This window comes from Suricata suricatta, chromosome 12 (assembly GCF_006229205.1).
Source record: "Suricata suricatta isolate VVHF042 chromosome 12, meerkat_22Aug2017_6uvM2_HiC, whole genome shotgun sequence".
Classification (NCBI taxonomy): Eukaryota; Metazoa; Chordata; class Mammalia; order Carnivora; family Herpestidae; genus Suricata; species Suricata suricatta.
The window spans coordinates 56,948,779-56,969,729 of NC_043711.1; the positions used below are offsets into that span (position 1 = coordinate 56,948,779).

At 44.8% G+C, this 20,951-nt stretch overlaps 1 protein-coding gene across 3 annotated transcripts; it reads right to left on the reverse strand.

The window, feature by feature from the left end:
- Window positions 1–1,188: 1,188 nt before the first annotated feature.
- On the reverse strand, window positions 1,189–20,629 carry HMCES (5-hydroxymethylcytosine binding, ES cell specific). Of its 3 annotated transcripts, none has more exons than XM_029918130.1 (7): window positions 20,538–20,629; window positions 19,875–20,080; window positions 10,978–11,121; window positions 10,618–10,743; window positions 4,725–4,906; window positions 3,522–3,714; window positions 1,189–1,794 (listed from the first exon to the last, which is right to left on the reverse strand). In XM_029918130.1, the coding sequence occupies exons 2-7, from the start codon at window positions 20,055–20,057 to the stop codon at window positions 1,567–1,569; spliced, it is 1,056 nt and encodes a 351-aa protein (XP_029773990.1). In that variant the 5' UTR covers window positions 20,058–20,080; window positions 20,538–20,629; the 3' UTR covers window positions 1,189–1,566. The 3 variants fall into 3 exon arrangements, with proteins under 3 accessions (XP_029773990.1, XP_029773991.1, XP_029773992.1); XM_029918131.1 differs by having other exon boundaries at window positions 20,495–20,591; XM_029918132.1 differs by lacking the exon at window positions 10,618–10,743.
- Window positions 20,630–20,951: the final 322 nt, after the last annotated feature.

Sequence of the window (20,951 nt, forward strand, 5' to 3'; positions counted from 1 at the left end):
TGTTGTGGGCCTCTCATCTCACCCGCGCCCTGCGCTTGCTCTCTAGGGACCATCACCCTCTTTTTCCCCGGAGGTTTGCTGGGACTTTGCTGGAGACCCCACTGACAGTGGCCCTCTGGCTTTTCCCATCCCTTCGATGTACACGTACACACACACAGTGGCCCTCTGGCTTTTCCCATCCCTTCAATGTCCACGTACATACACACATACACATACACACACACACACACACACACACACACACACGCGCGCGCTTGCCAGGTGTGGCTACCTGGTTAATGCCTGCCGCTCCCAGCCCAGGGCGGGGCAGGGAGTAAGTGCTCACATTCACCTAACATGTGCTTCAACACGTGAACACTGGGAGAAAATAACGGTGAGAAACAGGCCTCTGCTTTCATCGAACTAATGATCTGGCTGAGGAGACATCAATAGATAAACATTCTAAATAAATAATTATAAAGTGGTTCAGTACCAAGGAGGAGCCTGTAGAGTAAATCACAGGGGCTCTGATCAGGCTGGGGCAGATGGGCAACCCTGCTCCAGTCCCCAAGCCCATGTCACCCTCTGTGCCCTGCTCTCCTCAGAAGCTGGGACTTCGGATAGGGCTTGGTGGGCTGCCAGGGGGCTTCTCCTCAGCCAGGTCCTGTGCTCCCTGTGGTCAGGACAGGGTTTTGGCCTCTGCACTGCATTCTCCCCCGAGTCCCTTGTGTTCAGCAAGCACTCAGGTTGGTTTCAAGCTAAAGGATTCACAGGGGCGCCTGGGGGGCTCAGTCGGTTAGCATTCGACTTCGACTCAGGTCATGATCTCACAGTTTGAGTTCCAGCCAGCATTGGGCTGTGCTGACAGCTCGGTGCCTGGAGCCTGCTTCAGATTCTGTGTCTCCCTCTCTCTGCCCCTCCCTGTTCATGCTCTTTATCAGTCTCAAAAGTAAATTAAAAAACCATTAAAAAAATTTAAGCTAAACGATTCCCAAAACTTACAAGTATTAAGAGTGAACAGAGACTCAATAAAGAACACTCCCTAGCCCCCACTGCACCTTCTTACTGTTTCCAAGAAAGCAGTTTTATCCACAGAAAACCCCAGTGCTCCATATTTGTGACAAAGTCCATTCCTTAGGATGGATCCCAGGAGAAAACACTAAGATCCAGAACTTCTGCTCATGGCAGCATTTTCTGGAATGTAGACAGTTTATCAAATATAATTTATTCAGAAAAAAAAACGTTTTAAGAATTTAATTCCACAAGCTGGCAGAAAACAGCCTTCTGTGAGCAGTACCAGGTCAGGGCTGAGAACTGCCAGCAGCATCCACCAGGCAAATCAGGAGAGGGCAAAGCTGTCACACCCCTTATGAACTGATGGTGGTGGCCCCTCTCTCTAGGCTGCCCATTTGCCTCCCTGTGGGTTCCTGGCTGCAGGCAGGATAGCTACTCACCCCTGGACCAACAACTACCAGCTAACCCCGTACTACCACATCCCAGAGCAAATCCACAAGTGGACAGTGCAAGGACCTGTCACCAGCCACAACAGTGAGTGCTACAAATCGTGAGTGCAGTCCCTGAGTCCTGTTACTGGCTGTGAGGCCGCTTGGCCATGGGCTCCTCCTGCTTCAGCCACCTCTCCAAGAGTCCCGCAGCGCCTCTCTTGGTGGGGAGTGGGCTCTTCTGCAGGAACTGGCTGGACCATTGGGGCACATCTGGCTCTGCCTTTTGGGGTGTTTTGGGGTCTTCCTTTTTGGGTGACTTTGTGGCCAGCCACTGCATCATCTTCTGGCTACTACTACTTGCCTTGGGCTCCTAGGACAAAGAAGAAAATGCTCAAACCATCCAGCTCTAGCTTTTAGGGAAATAACCAACTCCAAGGGAAGAGACAGGGGAGAGGCAAGAGGAACTGACCCAGGATTAGAAAATGTCATTAAGAGCCAGATGGGGATGCCTGGTCAGGAGTGAGGGGAAAGGAAGAGCAACTGAGTGTGCTTCAAGGGGCACAGAGGGGTAGGGAGCCCCTCTTAGACTAGGCTTCTCAGATAGCTTGTGTGGGACCAGTGAGACAAGAGAGAGGACGGGCATTCCAGACAGGTGCAGAGAGAGAAGCATTCTTGGGACAGAGGATGTGATTTGGTGTGAGCAAGCTGAGTGCTGGGAAATGAAACTCCAGAGGAATGGCTTCAAAGAGTCACCATGATTAAGGATTCGGCTAAAGCTGGACAGGCTGACTTGCTTCCTCACTGCGCAGCCTCTCCCTGACTGGTGCTGCTCTCTCCCGTGCCCTCACACCTGCACCCCAACGCTGAACGGAAGGTTCTGAATTCGCATAATGCCACCTCTCCAGAATGGGGATTCCTCAAGAGTAAAGACCATGGCAGAAATGGGGCAGTGTCTAGTGCAAAATGAATGTGTATCATGACATTTTTAGAGATATCTAATAAATACAAAGATCACAGTTGCAGGAGTTTGCAGAGAACAGAGACAAAAGAGAAAAGACGAGGAGCTCCAGTGGTGCAATTGGTTAGCGCGCGGTACTTATACAAAAGAAAAAAGACGACACTGAGTATGGAAAACACAGAAACCAAAAGAAAAATGGAGGGTGGCTGTTTTGTAATCATTGTCCTTAACACGCCTCAGGCATTCTAAGATGCCTATTCTTGGAACACTCAGAGCCCTGTCCTACTTAAATCCGTCCGTGCTCCCTGGAAACAGCTGCTACTCCTAACTCCTCGTCCCCAAAATGCTGGCAGAAGCCAGTTTTTTGCTCTGGGAGTTCCGTTCCCACTGGAGGCCTTTGGCTTGTGCACCTTCCCTTGAAAACTGGATCCTTGCCAATTCTAAAAAGTTAAAGTTCATGGCAGGAATGTTCTCAAATCCTCCTGAAGGAGTACAAGGGTTGGAACTCCTCCAACTTGTCGTTGGGAAAGCAGAGATACAGAAAAGAGACAGAAAATAACTACACAGCTACAGACAAAGATACAATTATGGACAAGGCTTCCTTTGTCTGTCTTACAATCACCCTGTAGATTAGAAATCTTCAAACTCGGCTTATCACTTATTGAAGAAGCTTCGTGAGGACACAGAAGCCCAAGTCCAGCCCTGGTGCTGATGCTGACTCAATAGGTCTAGACAGGGTCCAGCATTTACATTTCAAAAGACCTCTGAGGTGTCTGAGTCACAGCCAGCTCTGAGGATCCCTGCTCTGTTCAACCTTGTCATACACAGAAAAATACGAGTGTTGGTGGCTTAGATGAAAGCTAATTGTGGTGTGCCTGGTGGCAGTCAGTTAAGCATCTGACTTCAGCTCAGGGCATGAGGAGCATGAGCCTGACTTGGGGTGAGCCCCACTTTTGTCTCTGTCTCTCTGCCCCTCGCTCACTTGTGCCCTCCCTGCCTCTCTCTCTCTCAAAAAAAAAACCAAAAAAGGTAAAAAAAAACTATAAAGCTGGGTGTGAAAGGCCATATCCTAAAAGAAAAAGACATCCTGACAGAAGACAGAAAGCTTGGCAAGGACTGTGGGAATCATAGGCCCCCACCTTTTTGACCAGCAAGTTGACAGGAGTCAGACAGTCTGGAGTGTTGTTCCAGGAGTTGTTCACCACCGATGAGACCGCATGGAAGTGGATGTTCTCTGTGGGGCGGATTAACTTCAGAGCTTCCTGAGTTGAGACTTCACCAAAGTCAAGCCATTTGGAGACTTCTTCCTCTCCATCTAAGATGGCAGGCATCCTGGCCAGGGAGGCAGAGACATTAGTTGGGAGGGAGAGTGAGGGGAGGGACAGAGGGGAGACTTGAGTCAGCGCCAATCATCCTAAGGAGAATTCACCCTCCCTCTGCACTTCCCATGCTGATCGCTGCCATGTCACAAAATTCACAGAGGAGAACCAGCTTATGGAGTTTTAAGGCAAAGACCGTGAACAGTGAGGGCTCACGGACCCCGAGTGCTCCAGCGTACATGCTAACCCACTGGTGAGCTCCCTACGGTACCTCAGCCAAGAATTAAAGGGAAATGAAAGGGAAAACTCATCATAGTAATCTCTAGATTCAGTAAGAAAAGCGTTACTCCTGTAATTGTGAACTATGCCCATGTCTCAGAAGGCAACTGCCTAAGATGGGTCCTGGCACCCAGGAAGATGTGGGGATGAATTTTTTCAGCAGTGATACCAAAGTTAAGTGCAGGAGGGGGCTATGCATTGGATCAAATGTTCAATTTTGATTAAACATGTATTATAAATGCATGCCTTAAAGGAACACTTCAAAGGCAGAAAGACATGCCCCAGAATTTAAGACCGCAAAAGATTACAAATTTTGAATAAACTTCCTCTCATTTCAACATAGCTCATAGCTATAAGTTTTCCAGTACTCGTTTCCACAAGCACATTTTTCTAAGGTAAAGTGCCATATTTAATGGGATATCTACGTAGACAACTGTGGTACTGTTTTTAATATAAGAATCCTTATTATTTAATGTGTTCCTGACCGATTTTTAGGCATTGCCACCTAAACCCCACTTTCCCCATAAGTTCTTGGGTTTCCACTGTACAGTTCTGCACCGTGTGCTGACTTTTCAGAACACACGTCATAGTATAGCCAAATGACTGTCTGTATTTTGCAAAACAACTGCTACTCTCTCAATCTGCGCATGCAGAAACACTGAATCCAAATGCTACCTATCTACAAGCCGGAAATAAATCTCTCTCCGAAACCTTTTGGATGCAGGGATGCCATCTGTGACTTGCCTGTGGTGAATGTCATTCAAGCTTTTGCAGGCATCTACTGTGATGATGGTGTAGGAGTACAGGAGGTCTCCTCCTTCTGGGGGCTCCCAGCAGTCAAAGATGCCCGCCATTGTCAGCAGCCTCCAGTTGTCCCAGACTTTCTCCCAGTGCTCAAGACTGTCTGCAACATCAACGCTACCCGACTGGAAGCAAAATATACGGGTGGATTAGATACTCAGCAGTTCCTCCTACACACACTTGGGTGCTTAACATGACAATCACTTTAGAGGTACTTCAGCCCACGTGTTATTAACTCTTCTTGATCTACTATTGCCAAAAGAAAGAGGTTTGGTGGGAAGTATCCACTGAAGCTATGGATTTATGGCTCCTTAATGCTTTCAGAATACAATCCGACACCATCAATAGGCATTCAGGTCTTCCGTCATCTGGCCTGTCATTCCCTTCCATCCTAACAGTAAGAAAAAGAGCTAGGAGGGGCTCCTGGGTGGCTCAGTTAAGCGTCCAACTTTGACTCAGGTCATGATCTCAGGGCTTGTGAGTTTGAGCCTCACATTAGGCTCTATGCTGACAGCTCAGAGCTTGGAACCTGCTGTGGATTTCGTGTCTCCCTCTCTCTCTCTCTGCCCCTCCCCCTGCTTGTGTATTTTTTTTCTCTCTCTCTCAAAAATAAATAGAAGAAAAAAATTATGTATAAAAAATAAAGCTAGATAATCTACAAAAAACCCCACAACTTTAAAAAATTCATCAGAAAACTGAGGTCACTGGGCAACAAATTGGTCTGAACTTTATGGAAAGACTGGGGCCTCCAAGGGAAGATGAGAGCTAAGTGCTGGCTTACTGGTGGCAACAGGAGAAAGACAAAGCTTTGTTCAGATAAAATTATTACCAAACTGCTAAAAGCACTGTGTGGGCTAGCCTGGGAGTCTAGTCCTTTGCATCAGCCTGCAGACTCTTCATGAACCTTCCCAGCTGCTCACAAAAAAGATGAGGACAGAGCAGGACACTAGAGAGAACCTTCTTTGCTGTCTGTGCCCAGAGAGGGGAGCTCTCCTGGATCAGGAAAGGCGTGAGGTCTCACCCAATCATTTCTCTTCTAATGAGCAAAAAGCCTTAAGGGGCCAGAGTATGGGTTATCAACACTATTGACCCTAAGATACAGGTAAAGACCCACTGAGTCTAGGGAAGGATAAAAAGAAAAATCCCTCTACTCCTCTGGGGAAAGAGCAGGATCCCTGAGAAAGCCCGAGCCTGACAGTTCTGCCTGAGACTTGAGGCTGTGCAATGACAATAAAGAATGCTCTCCCACCCTCTAGATCAACAAGCACCACATGGACAGCAAAAGCAGCCTAATTCTGGGGAGGGAGCAAGAGCACGGAGAGAGCCTCTCCAAAGCACAGGCTCAAAGTACTACAGCTGAAGGAAGCAGGGAAAACTCTCTGGAAAGTCTGCTTCTGAAGGAAGCAGGGCTACTGTGAACACAAAATGGCATGGAGAAATTTAAAATGTGTAATGAACAAAGGTAATCGTATCAAGAAAACCAGTTCAGCTCCTGATAAGATCAAATCAACCTCACATATGACCCTATTAGAAGGGTAAGTATAGCCATTTCCAGATATAAATTTATCTCAGCCTGTAAGTCTGGCAATCAATCAAAAATTACAAGATGGGGCACCTGGTTGGTTCAGTCAGTTGAGCATCTGACTCTTGATTTGGCTCAGATCATTATCCTTAGATCATGAGATTGAGCCGTTCTCAGTGTGGAGGCTGCTTAAGATTCTCTCTCTCTCTCTCTCTCTCTCTCTCTCTCTCTCTCTCTCTCTCCCCCCTGCTTTCAATCTAATTAAAAAAAAAAAAGAAAAGAAAATGAACTGCCAAGGGATATAGAAACCAACAGAACCAGACTCAAGATACTACTTTTCTGAAATGCTAAACTATCAGAAAGGGAATTTAAAATACGTTTAATTAGGGGCACCTGGGTGGCTCAGTCGGTTAGGCGTCTGACTTCGGCTCAGGTCATAATCTCATCGTTTGTGGGTTCAAGCCCCACGTCAGGCTCTGAGCTTCAGATTGTGTCTCCCTCTCTCTCTACCCCCCCTCCCAGTTCACACTTTATGTCTCTGTCTCTCTCTCTCAAATAAATATTAAAAAAATGTTTAACATGTTAAAGGCTCTTGGGGTGCCTGGTGGATCAGGCATCTGACACTTAATTTCAGCTCAGGTCATGATCTCGGGGCCATGAGTTCACATCCTGCATTGGGCGTGAAGCCTACTTAAAAAAAATGTTAAAGGCTCTTGTAGAAAAGGTGGACATTTAACATTAAACACTTAAATGTTTGCAAAATAAGAAAGCATCAATGAACTTAAAGACTAGACAATAAAAACTACCCAAACTAAAACACAGAGATAAAATACACAGAACATTCAAGAACTATGGGATAATATGGGACAAATGGTCTACTGTGTAATTAGAATCACAGAAAGTGAAGAGAAATGGGTAAGAATAACCTTAATAAACAACGGCTGAAAATCTACCAAAAATTATGAAAGGCATCAAACTACAATTATGACAAAGCTCAGTGAACATGCCAAACATACAAATGCACAAAACTACACATATCTTAAACTGCTAAAAAAAATCTTGAAGGCATTAGGGAAAGAGAAGTGATAGAAACACACATTACAGACAGAAGAAAAAAGATAAGAATTAAAGTAGAAGTCTCGGGGCACCTGGGTGGCTCAGTCGGCTAAGCCTCTGACTTTCGCTCAGGTCAGATCTCATGTTCGTGGGTTCGAGCCCCGTGTCAGGCTCTGGCTAACAGCTCAGAGCCTGGAGCCTGCTTCCAGTTCTGTTATCTCCTTCTCTCTCTGCCCCTCCCCCTCTCATGCTCTGTCTCTCTCTGTACCAAAAATAAATAAAACATTAAAAAAATTTAAAAAAAAGTAGAAGTCTCAAAAAACAAACAAACATAGAAGAGCCAGAGGCTACGGAGTACTTTTTTTTTTTAAGTGCTGGAAAAAACCCAAAAGACTGCCAACCCAGAATTCTATACACAGTGAAAACACTGTTCAAAAATGGAGATAGCAGAGGCACCTGGGTGGCTCGGTCAGTTAAGCGTCTGATTCTTGATTTTGGCTCAGGTCATGATCTTATGGTTGGTGGGTTTAAGCCCCTCGATGGGCTCTGTGTGGATAGCTCAGAGCCTGGAGCCTGCTTTGGGTTCTGTGTCTTTCTCTCTCTCAAAAAAAAAGAATATGTATATATATACATATATATATATTTTTAATGTGTAGTACAGAATATTACCAAAAACATTCTTATTTTGTTTTGTTTTTAAAATAAATGAATCTCCTTTGTATTTTTAAATTTTATTATTTTTTTTTTTTTTTGAGAGAGAGCACAAGTGTGCAAGCAGGGGAGCGGCAGAGAGAGGGGGAAAATTTTTTTTTTTTAAGTTTATTTATTTTGAGTGAGAGAAAGCTCAAGTGGAGGAGCAGAGGGAGGGACAGAGAGAATCCCTGGCAGACTCTGCATTGTCAGCAAGCAATGTGTCCAGTGTGGGGCTCAAATCCATGAACCATGAGATCATTACATGAGCTGAAGTTGGACGCTTAACCGACTGATAGACTCAGGTGACCCATAAAAACTTTATTTATTTATTTAAAAAAATTTTTAGAGAGAAGGAGAGAGAGCAGGGGACAGGGACAGAGAGACAGAGAGAGAGAGGGAGGGAGGGAATATCTCAAGTATGGTCCACATTGTCAGCATAGAGCTTGTCACCATGCTTGATCCCATGACCCTGGGATCATGACCTGAACTGAATTTAAGAGTTATACGCTTAACTGACTGAGCTGCCCAGATGGCCTCCAAAACATTTTCTTTAAAAATTTTAAATGTTAAATTTGAGAGAGAGAGAGAGAGACAGAGAGAGACAGAGAGAGACAGAGCAAGTGAGTGCGCAAGCACACAAGGGGGAGAAGGGCAGAAAGGGAGACACAGAAACCGAAGCAGGCTCCAGGGCTTAAACCCACAAACTGAGATCGTGACCTGACTGAAAGTTGCACATCTAACCGACTTAACATTTTTAAAAGAAGTAAAAATAAGCAGCCAACAGTAGAGATGAAATGGAATCATTAAAAGTACTGAATCCAAAAGCAGCCAGGAAAAACACGAGCAAAGGAAAAAAGAGCTAATGAAACAGGAAACAATTGGCAAAATAATGAATTTTTAACCCCATCAGATTGCTAATGACATCAAATGTAAAACTTCTAAACATGACAAAGTTCCCTCCTCTGGGAGGCCTTCGGAGCCTCCCAGCCTGAGTTACGCTACGCTGTCCTCCGTGCCCATAACCTCACAGGCATGCCTTTAATGAGCCTTCACCACTGGCCTGCAACTGCTGGCCTGTGTGTGTCTTGGCAATAAAGTATCAAGGACAGAAATCCTGTCTCACTGAACTTCCAGGAGACTAGTAGCAGGACCATATACAATGGTAAGTGGTTAATACACGTCCATTGAACAGATACATTTTTATAGGTAAGAGAAGCTGGCTGGGACTGCAGGCACCATCCTAGCCCTCGTGGGTCCCTAATAGTCTCTCAAGAAGAGTACCAGAGGAAAGTGCAATGGTAAGATACATACTTCCTAAAGGTGGAAAAGCTAAGCACTGGAAATCTTTTGTAGTGGATTCCTCTAGAAAGAAGCCCCCAAATTCTGATTTACTATTAATTATTTATTTTTAAAGATTTTATTTTTATGGAATCTCTACACCCAATGTGTGGCTCGAACTCACAACTCTGAGATCAAGAGTCACGTGCTCCACTGACTGAGCTGGCCGGGCGCCCCCCACAATTCCCAAGTTTAATAATGCAAACTGCAGTGAGAACACAAAGGCTTCAGCAGTGTTTGAGCAATCAATCTGATTAAAATGAAAATCTGATGTTGGCATGTCTGATTTATTTTCAATCTCCTCATAATGTGATGTGAATAGGCTAAATTTATTATTTGTCTTAAAATTAAAGTTCTATGAGGAAAATGTTAAATATAGAGTTACCAGGTGACCTGGCAAATTCACCCTAGGTATAATCTCGAGAAATTAAAACATATCTGTGTAAAACCTTGTACATGAATATCCACAACAGTATTATTTATAACAGTCAAAAGTAGAAACAACTCAAGTATTCATCAACTGGTGAGTGAATAAACAAAATGGGGCCTTTCCATACAAGGGGACTGTTACTCAGCCATAAATGCAATGAAGTAGTGACACATTCTATCACATGGGTCAGCCTTGAAAACATTATACTGAGGAAAACAAGCCAGATACAAAAGACCACATATTATACGATTCCAAATATATTAAATGTCCAGTAAAGGCAAATCTATAGAGACCAAAAGATTAGTGGCTACCAGGACGGTAAAGAATAGGGAATGGGCAGTGATGGGTAACGGATATGGGATTTCTTTTGGTGGCGATGAAAATGTAATATTAGTAGTGATGGTTGTACAACTGAATATTCGAGAAAAATCGCTGACTTGCATACTTTAAAAGATGAATTTTATGGTGAATTATGCCTCAAGAAGCAGTTATTTAAAAAAAAACTCGGGGCGCCTGGGCAGCTCCGTCGGTTGAGTGTCCGACTTTTGCTCAGGTCACGATCTCAGTTCATGAGTTCAAGCCCCACGTTGGGCTCTGTGCTGACAGCTTGAAGCCTGGAGCCTGCTTTGGATTCTGTGTCTCCCTCTCTCTTTGCCCCTCCCCCACTCATGCTGTCTCAAAAATAAATAAACATTAAAAAAACAACAACACACAACTCTATGAGGAAAGAAACAAAATGTCCTTTTTTGCATTAGTGTCTCTGTCTCCTTCCAAACTGTGAATGTGGTCGACAGTACCCCTTCTGTTCTTGCTTGGGGAAAGTAGATGAAGTATGCCTGCTTTTGGGTTGTTCCCTGACATTTCTGCCACTCGTAGAATCCATCTGCTAAAACGACACAGCGTCTTCCCTTTCCAAGAGGTACCTGAGGGAAAACGTGAGCAAAGGACAGTCTTAGTGACAGAATAGTTTTGTTTTAAACCACTGTGTTTTTGCATGATTTATCATGCAGTAATATAAAAACCACGCTTAACATTATTAGTGACTGGAAACACATTTTCCAGGAGAACCTCATTTTATTTCTCAGGTATATACGATACTACAGCTCTGTTGGAAAACAGTACAGAATAGGTGCCTTTTCTCCAGACCAGCTACCTACCTTGAAGGACCGCTTCTCCATTATGGTATCACTACGGCAGTTGGTAGTGTTGAACTGCAGCTTGGAAGGGTCATCCTCTTTGAACCAAGATGGGACCAAACCCCATCGCATGGGGGCAATGATACGCTCTGATGAGTCTGCACTCTGCCGTGGGAGAAGGTTAAGATCCAGTGAGGAGATCATAATGAAATGTAGAAAACCAAATGTGGCACATGCCTTGTTATTATTAACAATGAAATAAAAAAAAAACAGAGAAGAATATTAAAAGGGAAAGATCTACTTAAAGCAATTTTAATGATTTATCTATCATGACATAACTTGAGCAATTCGTGTTCTTTAGCATTTATTAGAATGTAAGACATACTGCTTGCGTGGGGTGGGGGATACAAGGAAGTTTAGGCCCTGTAAACTTTGAATTAGTCCTGCTGGGAGAGAGGGAGCACACCAGAGCGCTTGGCCCAGCAGTTCACATGGTCGCAGCTCTCAAAATCACAAGCTACAGACGAACTGGGGTGGTTCAGTTGTTTGAGAGTCCAACTCTTGATTTTGGCTCAGGTCATGATCCAAGGGTTGTTGGCTCGAACCCCATGTTGGACTTGGCGCTGAGCATGGAGCCACTGAAAGCTTTTCTCTCTCTCTCCCCTTCTTTGTCCCCCCCATTCTCTCTAAAACAGAAATAAATAAGCGAGCACACATTACGGACAATGATAACACAATAAGTACACACTAGGATGAAGGATACCCAGGGTGCTATGGGGGCACATGGAAGAGTGCTTAACCTCAAAAGGCCTGCACGATGACATGTGAGGCCACAAAGACATAAAAATAATATAAGATACAATAAGCTAGGGGCCATAGAAGTGGTACATACAAGGAGTGGCAAAGGAGTTGAGCAGAGAGTGATCTGTGAGAGATGGAATGGAGAAGTATCAGATCCTTAGAAGAGGCAGAAAGGACAGGGGTGGGGTAGGTCTGTAAGTGGATCCCACAAAAGGTAAAAAATTCAGAAAAAGAAGAGGTTGGAGGAAGACCATATATGAAACAAAATGAAATGAAATGAAATGAACATGGGTGCCTGGCTGACAGTTGGAGTGTGCAACTCTTGATCTTGGGATAATGAGTTCAAGACCTACATTGGTTGTAGAGATTAATTAAAAAAGTAACTGAACTTCAAATATGTGTAGGAAGTGGTTTTGTACAGAAAAGTTACAGCAAGCCCAAGGATGCTATTTTAGAAGGGCCTGCTTACGAGGTTGGCCCTCAGCATCTGGGAACTTGGATTCTGTGTGTTCCCCTTTTCCTAACTGATAAAGGGGTTTATGCTGAACATCTGCTTTCCTTCCGAGACTCTGGAATTTGGGTACTTTCTAGGCAGAGTACCTAATAAAAACCTTGGGCTCTTAATCTCTAATGGATTACCCCAGGCAGAAATTGCATGTTACTACATCTTTCATTGCTGGAGAAGGATGCGGTCTGGTAGACCCCCTCACAGGAGGGAGAGGACACAAGGAAGCCTATGCGTGGATTTTTTTTTTCCAGATTCTACTTATGTCTCTTTCCCTTCCGAATACTAATGTGTAACCTTTCACTGTAATAAACCTTAGCTATGATATACCTCATATGCTGAGTCCTTCCAACCTAATCGCTGAATGTGGGGGTACTCTTTGGGGTCTCCGACACACAGTTGTTAAGCTTTATTGGGATAACTGGCCCCCCTGAGAATTTGATGAAATCCACAGATTAAAATGCACGTGCGCGCACATACACTGTTCTATGTGGTATGGTACACTACAGGTTGGAAGAGACCACGAACAGAGAGTGAAGTCTGAGTGCTACTAAAATGGTTTAAACTGGGGTAAGGATATCGGCGGGGAGGGTGTCTCAAAACAGTAATGCAAATAAAAGACATGAAAATACTTGACTAAAAATAAAATTGTGATGGTGAGTTGAAAAAGAAAACAGAACAGATTAAATTTTCAAGCCTAGACAGCTGACATCATGATGGTACTATTGAGCAAAAGAGCAAAATCTGAAGACAGATTTGATTTGGAGAAGGGTCATGTGTTGAATTCCAAAGAACAGTGGGAAGTCTGTAGCAGTTTAAAGAAATGGTTGCACAACCTCTGACAAGCCTCTCACTGAGAGCTGGAGGTCTGTGTTGCCTCCTCCTAGATCTGCATGGGCTTGTGCATAATGTGGCACAAGTGACACTATGAGATTTCTAAGGCTACGTCAGAAAAGGTGTGTCAACTTCCTCCTTGCTTGAGGAGACCCTGCTCCTGAAGCCCTGAACTGCCAAGTAAGAAATCCAGCGGTCCTAAGACTGCCATGTGAGGAGGTCCAGGCCATCCATGTGGGGAAGCCATACGTAGGTGTTCTGGTCAAGAGCCTCGATTAAGAACCAGTAACAATCACCAGGAGAGTGAGTGACGATGCCTCTAGATGGGAGGTTGGCACACTTTTCTGTAAGAGACCTGATGGTAAGTAGTACAGATTCTGCAAGCCTTACAGTCTCTATATGCAGAGACTATCTGCAACTACTCTTACAGGGACAAAGCAGCCCCAGACAATAGATAAATAAATGGATACTGCTGTGTTCCCTAACCTTTCATTTACAAAATGGTCAGAAGGCCCTACTTTTCTGATTCCTGCTCTAGAAGATTCTATCCCCACATGCCATGTCTACTGCAGGAAGAGACACACCATACCTGTAATGCCTTGTCCTCATCCCTCATTGGTGAACATAATAAAAAGGTTGTTGAAAGTCACTAGAATAAAATCCAAGTACACTTGTTTATTATGGCCAACAAGCAACCAGAGATATGGAATTAAAAGCCTAGGAAAGAGGCAGCGTGGTACCAAGAAGGGGTCAGCGGACTTTCTCGGTGAAAGGCACATAGTAAGTATTTTTGGCTTTGTGAGTGCATACACTCTCAGATGCAATAACTCAAGCTGCCGTTGGTAGTATGAAAGCAGACAGAGAATGAATGAGCATGGATGTGTTCTAATAAAACTATTTACAAAAACAGGTAGCAGGCTAGATTTGGTCTGAGGACCACAGTTTGCCAACCCCTGGTTGGCAAGACAGAATAAGGCCTTTATGAGATGACCCTGGTTCAAAAATCCCTTCTCTCCTACTTATGAGGATGGACTAGTCTCAACTTCCTGAACCTCAACTTTCCTTACCCATAAAAACAGAGTGAACAATACTTACCTTGAAGGATCATTTAAATGTGTAGCATGAAATAAACACATAAATTATACTTTAATACTTTTCGAAGGTTAGGATTAAAAACAAATAGCATATTTTTCTATGTAAAGTTGATTGTTAAAGTCATGAGAATAAAGTTTCTTAGAGAATAAATCAAGCACAGGATTTAACCTGGGTGGTCAAAAAGAAAACAGAGAAATGAAAGAAAAATAGAGTTCAAGAAAAGTACGGAGAGAAATGGAAGCACAACGAGAAAGAAGGGGGGCACCTGGGAGGCTCAGCTAGTTAAGTGTCTGACTCTTGATTTTGGCTTAGGTCTTGATCTCATGGTTCATGAGCTTGGGATTCTCTCTCTCTCCCTCAAATAAACAAACATTTTTAAAAAATGAGAAAGAACTGAGGAAAAGTCAAGAAAATGCAATTTCAGGAAAAAAAACACCAGGAGTAGTACTATCTCCAAAGTGCTTCCCTTTTGTTTAAAGCTAATTCTTCCACTGCGCTCCCTGTAAGATCCTGTCCTGTTTCTTTCAAAATCTTGCCTGTATCAGATAACCCCCCTACCTCTCTTTCTCACTCTCTCACACACACTCCATTCTTGTTATATATAGTAGTTAGGTTCTACAAAATCACTGTACACACTGAATTAGTGAATACTGAACTGCTGCTCTTAGGGGAAATACAGGGTTAGGTTCCCACCAGCCTATGGAGGTAACATTTTCATCAACTGATCAATACATAACCTTATTTTATGTGTTTCAGTTTAAAGGCACTTTATTTTATATAGTTGATTCATTAATGTTTAATTTATGACTGACAGCACTGTAACTTATGCCTAAATGTTTATCCTTGGAAGGCAAATTACAACCTTCCTTTATATAAGAATGCTAGCCAGCAAGGGACACCTGGGTGGCTCAGTTGGTTAAGCCTCGGATTTCAGCTAAAGTCATGATCTCGCAGTTTGTGAGTTCGAGCCCTGCATCAGGCTCTGTGCTGACAGCTCAGAGCCTGGAGCCTTCTTCGAATTCTTTGTCTCCCTGCCTCTGCCCCTTCCTCGCTCATGCTCTCTCAAAGAATAAATAAACATTACCCCCCCAAAATAAATAAATAAACATTAAAATAAATAAAAAGATACTAGCCAGCACTTTAGCACTATGCTTAGAGATAATTTTTTAAGTTTATTTATTTATTTTGAGAAAGAGGAAAAGCCCAAGTGGGAGAGGGGCAGATAGAGAGGGAGAGAGAGAAATCTAAGCAGGCTCTGCACTGACAGTGCAGAGCCCCATGGGGGTGCTCAAACTCAGGAACCATGAGATCATGACCTTAAACATCTGAGTCACCCAGGTGGCCGCTTGGGGGCAATTTTAAACAGTGAAATCACCAACAAAATGCAGAGAAATGCAAAAATAGCACTAATAAACTCTAAGAAGAGTACTTGTTCACAATGTAAGAGCTGAAACAAGAAGGTAGAGATCTGCCTTACTCAACCTCAGCTGGAATGTGTACATTGGTAACTTGAAATTTCTTCCATTCTCTATGTCCATAAAATACTTCAAAAGCAACAGGAGTTTTATTTGGGAGAAGATAAATAATTTTAGCAAGCAGGCAAATCTGAAAACATAAAATCTACAAATAACGAGTATCAACTGTGTGTATATACATGTTTGTGCGTGTGTTCACGCATGCACACATGTGTAGACGTATGCATGTATATTCTCCCCTTTAAAGACAGAGGCAGCCTGGGTATGCTGTATGCCAAGAGGCAGGAAAAACAAAAGCAATTAATGAGCATGCAACGTAAGTAAGGAAAAGACTACCCCACAAGAAATAGTCGCATAACTGAACAGTTGAGTTGGGTCCTTGGTGAGTTCCAGATACACCGCACCAGGTGGAGTTGTTACACAGAGGAAACTATTTGCAGCAAATTCAATGGGAGGAGGGACTAAGATGGGGGGGGATAGAGACAGGGGTGGTCGTGACTCGGTTTCTGTATTTTAGGGTTAGGATGAACATTTAGAAAGGTGAGCTTTGTCCCTGCACGTGAAAGTGGACATAAGGCAGGCCACATAGGTGTACTTTGAGAACACGCCTTTACATGCACTCTACATTACGTTGCATTGCGAAGCAGAGGCAACCGTAGGACAAGGGGAAGGGGGTTAAGAACAGGCTTGGGGACAGCAGTATGTGAACTGGATGGGGCTTGGGCTCATTATTTCAGGTAAGTAATATTTACTTTAGAAACAACACAGGGAGTGTTACCACGGATTTATGGTCTCTGGTATGGTTAGGCTACTTCCTGGACTGATGGAGAGTGCTTGTCTTTGCATTCTTTTTTTTCCCCTTAAAATCCTCAGCTTCGGGTTTCTGTGTTTGTAATTCTGACACCTCCTTGTGGAATTCCGCAAGAAGAGTCCTTAGGCAAGTGGGGGCTAGCAGGCTCAGATCACGGAAAGTAGGCAGGGGGGCTAAAATGACTTCTCTCGTGTCACTAAAGCTATGTCTCATCTTTCTTTTTCTGGGGGCCCCTCACTCTTTCTGTTTACGGTAGGGTAGAGAATGGCACATCCAAGTGTTAATCTCATCTGAGAGAGGAGGAAGAGAAAGAATGTATGAAAACAGAAGTTTTGTAAATTCTCTTTTCCAGAATCAGATGTGCCTTCCATGTAGAAGAGTCCTGCCCCCCAAAAAGCATGAATGAGGTAACATTATACACTGGTCAGCTAAATGGCTTCTCAGCAAGAACTTACAAAGGGACAAGATTCTAAATTTGAGGTTCTCAATATGTGGCAATTTTGACAACCCTTCCCCACCACCAAGATTTAGGGGGTAGAAATCTGGTGGCTAGAGACCAGCACTGCTGCTAGACTGTCTGCAATGCACAGGACAGCTTCCCACAACAAAGAATCTGGTGGTTAGAGACCAGTAATGCTACCAGCATCTGGAAGGTAGAGGCCAGCAATGCTGCTAAACATTCTGCAAAGCACAGGACAGGTTTTCACAACAGAGACCTATCCCATCCAAAATGTTGATGGTGCTGAAGTTGAGAAATCCTAGTCTTAAAATCCCACTGAGCACCTTCAATGCTAGTGTGTTCAACGGACAATTGAAAACAAAACCTAAACACGAGGCTGCCCCCTACTGGGAACGATAAATAGAAGATGGCTGACAAGGCAAACTACTGAAAATATTGCTCAGTATTAGTCATCTTTTCCTCTACCCTTTTGGACTTGTGACCAGAACAGCTGGTAGAGCTGGGGCAGATAAATGAAAGAGGAAGTAATCTGCAAATCAGTGGTTTCAAATGCAAATACTGTAATCTACGCACGCGTTGGCCGTTGAGGATAAGGTTAACAAACAGCTGAAATGATTCTAATTTTGTTTTACAATTTACAGGTTTGAGACAAACTACCTCAAATTTAATGAAAATTAGGAAACCCCAGCAATCTTAACAAAATTTATTAGAGATGTGGAATTAAAACACTACATCAGGAAATTCATACCACTGATAGAGAGGGTTACTTTTGCTAGGGGCTCCCCCTTCTCCATTCCTAGCTCCAGGAAGCACCCACTGGAGTGGGGAAAGTGGTCTCGACCTCAGTCCCAGCTCCATCCCTCACTTGCTGGGTAACCTAGGACAAGTCACAATATCTCTACACTTCCTTACATCTGTTAAAACAAATTTTTCTTCCATCTAACATTCATCCTATAAATTTAAAGAGCTGATATAAAGAGAACCAAGACTAAAAAAGAATAAGGCTCATACATTTAATCCGTCTCTCTTCACTTCAAATTAGGCCTTCCTCTGAGACGTTTTATTGTTTCCCAGTTAAGCTCCCCTATGATATTTTTACTTCCCTCTCTCATTAAAAAAAAAAGTTTTTAGTTTCAACAGGTAGGTATGCACCCAGTAAAAATGGGTCAAAAATAAGCCATTTACTATTTCATGTAGATAGCTTCATTCAACCAAAAAGATCAATGCTATCTGGTACGCTTATTTCTAATACATATTTTATTTTTTATTTTTGAGAGAGCAAGCGAGTGACAGAGTGTTGAGTGGAGGTGGAGCAGAGAGAGAGGGAGACACAGAATCCGTACCAGGCTCCAGGCTCTTGGCTGTCAGCAGAGAGCCCTATGCGGGGCTCGAAATCAAGAACCGCAAGATCATGACCTGAGCCAAAGTTGATGCTTAACTGACTGAGCCATCCAGGTGCTCCTGTTTATTTCAAATAATATATAAATGAATTTTGACTACAATATTATCACAAGAGTTCTATAGAGTAAGTAGCAAGGGTATAATCGACTTTAAAAAGTGTTTTAAGCATTATGGATCAAATAAAATAAATATCCATGATGGAAAACAATCATAATTTTTCATAACCTCTCAAAGGCATTAAAATGCTTAAGGCATGGAGAAATCATTCATTTCTACAGGTAAGCATTTTACTTACTACATGCTAGCACCGGCACACAGCTGCACACACACACGTGAACACACACATCCAAGAGACAAAGCAGAGAACCAAAACATAACTATGAATTACTGGTCACTCCAACACTAACAGGTAAATACTACAGAACAATGAGGTGCAATTAAACTTCAGATAACCAAACCAAACACATCTGTTTCTAGTTTCAGTAAAAGACAAAACATAAACAGACTGAAAACATAAGCAGAGAAAACTAGAAAGGTCAATGTTCAAGAAACACCAGCTTAATCCTGCCCTAGGCCTAGAGATTCTGGTTCATCAGGGCTGGTAAGGAGCATGGAAATTTTTTTTTTTTTTAAAGATACTCAAATGATCCTGATGATCAGTGGTGATGTGATCTAAAAATCATATTCAGGGGCATCTGGGTGGCTCAGTCAGTTAAGCTTCCAACTTTGGCTCAGGTCATGATCTCCGAGTCTGTGAGTTGGAGCCTGCTTCCAATTCTGTCTCTCTGTCTCTCTGGCCCTCCCCTGCCCTGCTCTGTGTCTCTTGCTTTCAAAAATAACATGGGGGCGCCTGGGTGGCTCAGTCGGTTAGGCCTCCGACTCGGGCTCGGGCTCAGGTCAGATCTCACGTTCGTGGGTTCCAGACCCGCATCAGGCTCTGTGCTGACAGCCAGCTCAGAGCCTGGAGCCTGCTTCTGGTTCTGTGTCTCCTTCTCTCTCTGCCCCTCCTCCTCTCATGCTCTGTCTCTCTCTGTATTAAAAATAAATAAAACATTTAAAAAAATTTTAAAAAATAAACAAAACATAAAAAAATATTTTAAAACATATTCAAGGGGCGCCTGGGTGTTTCAGTCATTAAGCGTGGAACTCTGGCTCCGGTCATGTTCTCACAGTTACGGAGTTCGAGTCCCACATCGGGCTCTGCGCTGATGTTCAGAGCCTGCTTGGGATTCTCTCTCAAAATAAATACATTAAAAAATATTTTTAAAACGTATTCGACGGGGGGCGGGGGAGTCAAGTAAATTTGGCCTGCATTATGACCAGCCTTCAACGGAGCCTGAAGAATAAACACGGAATCCTCTTCTAAGACGAGAATAAACTGATAAAACTTCCTGAAGTGAGGTCCAGGGTTGTTGCTCTTAGTTGGGGATCACACTATATGAGCTGAGGCTCGTTTTCAAATTCAAAGTGGGGCTGAGCGGACATCAAACCCCACAGAGGTTGGTGAGCCGCCGGTGCGGGGCTCCAGCTGGTTACCTTCTCGAAGTGCACTCGCGACAAGAGCACGGGGCTGTTGGACTGAGGGCTCGTGTTGTACGAGGGGCAGTACTTGTCGGGGTCCTTCCACTCGGGGAGCCGCTCCCGGCCCTGCCGGTCCCGATAGGCACACGCTCTCGCTAGCACGTCTCTGGGCAGGTGGCAGGAGGTTCGGCCGCACATCGTCGGGCGGGGCCTCGCACACACTGGAGACAAAGCCCACCGGGTGCGGGTCGCACTCGCGTATTCACTGCCGGCTCCCCACACCCGCGGGGCACCCTGGGCGGCCGGAGGGCGGCGGAGAGGCGCCCCCTCCCCCAGGGCCATTGTTCACTCAGCCTTCCAGCCAGGAAACATCCAAGGCCTTGGGGGGGGGGGCACTGGGGGGGGGACGCTCTGCCGGGGCCACTTCCTCATTGGGACCCTTTCCGGCCCCGCTCCTCCTCTCCCCTCAGGGCACCGACCGGGGCTCCCGCCGGCTAACCCTCCAGGGCCGCAGCCGGCACCGTCAGGTCCAGGGCCCCCACGCCCGCCCTGCCTCGCCTCGCCTCATCTCGCCTCCCGTCAAACTCTTCCCGCGCCGCCTCACCCCGCCTCGTCTCACTTCGCCCCATGCCCACCTCTTCCCGTTCGCCTGCGGTCCCCCTCTTCCGTGCCCCTCACCTCACGTCCACCTCCGCTAGGCCGTCCGCGACACTCTTCTCCGCGGGCACTCAGACTACAGGAACCCGGGATCCCGGCGCCAGGCCCCGCCTCCAGCGAGGTCAGCTCCGCCCCCAGCGACGGCGCCTGGCCCCGCCCCCACGTGATGGAGGGGCCTGAAGTGTCCCGAGGTCTGAGTCTTCTGAAATCAGCAGCCCCGGGAAGGCAAGGACTGGCTGTGGGGATTCACCGCCTCCTGGTTCTAGAAGCTCACCTCTCCTCTGTAGAGGCCCACTCCCTGCGGGGTTAAGCCCCGACCCCAGGGCCAGCCGCAGGCATCGGGTGGGGGCCCAGGGAGCAGAAGTCCTGGTCTGTGGAGTGGGAGCCGGAATTAGGGCACTGGGAAACATTTGATTTACCTCGCAGTGAGGCTAA

What these genes read in the sequence shown, in the direction of transcription:
- HMCES (XM_029918130.1), bottom strand. Translation starts at nt 20,057, where the DNA reads ATGTGCGGCCGAACCTCCTGCCACCTGCCCAGAGACGTGCTAGCGAGA. An exon ending in TTGAATGACATTCACCACAG is followed by an intron (nt 3,715 to 4,724) that starts GCAAGTCACAGA and finishes CTCCCTGGCCAG; the next exon opens with GATGCCTGCCATCTTAGATG. An exon ending in TCAACTTGCTGGTCAAAAAG is followed by an intron (nt 1,795 to 3,521) that starts GTGGGGGCCTAT and finishes TCTTTGTCCTAG; the next exon opens with GAGCCCAAGGCAAGTAGTAG.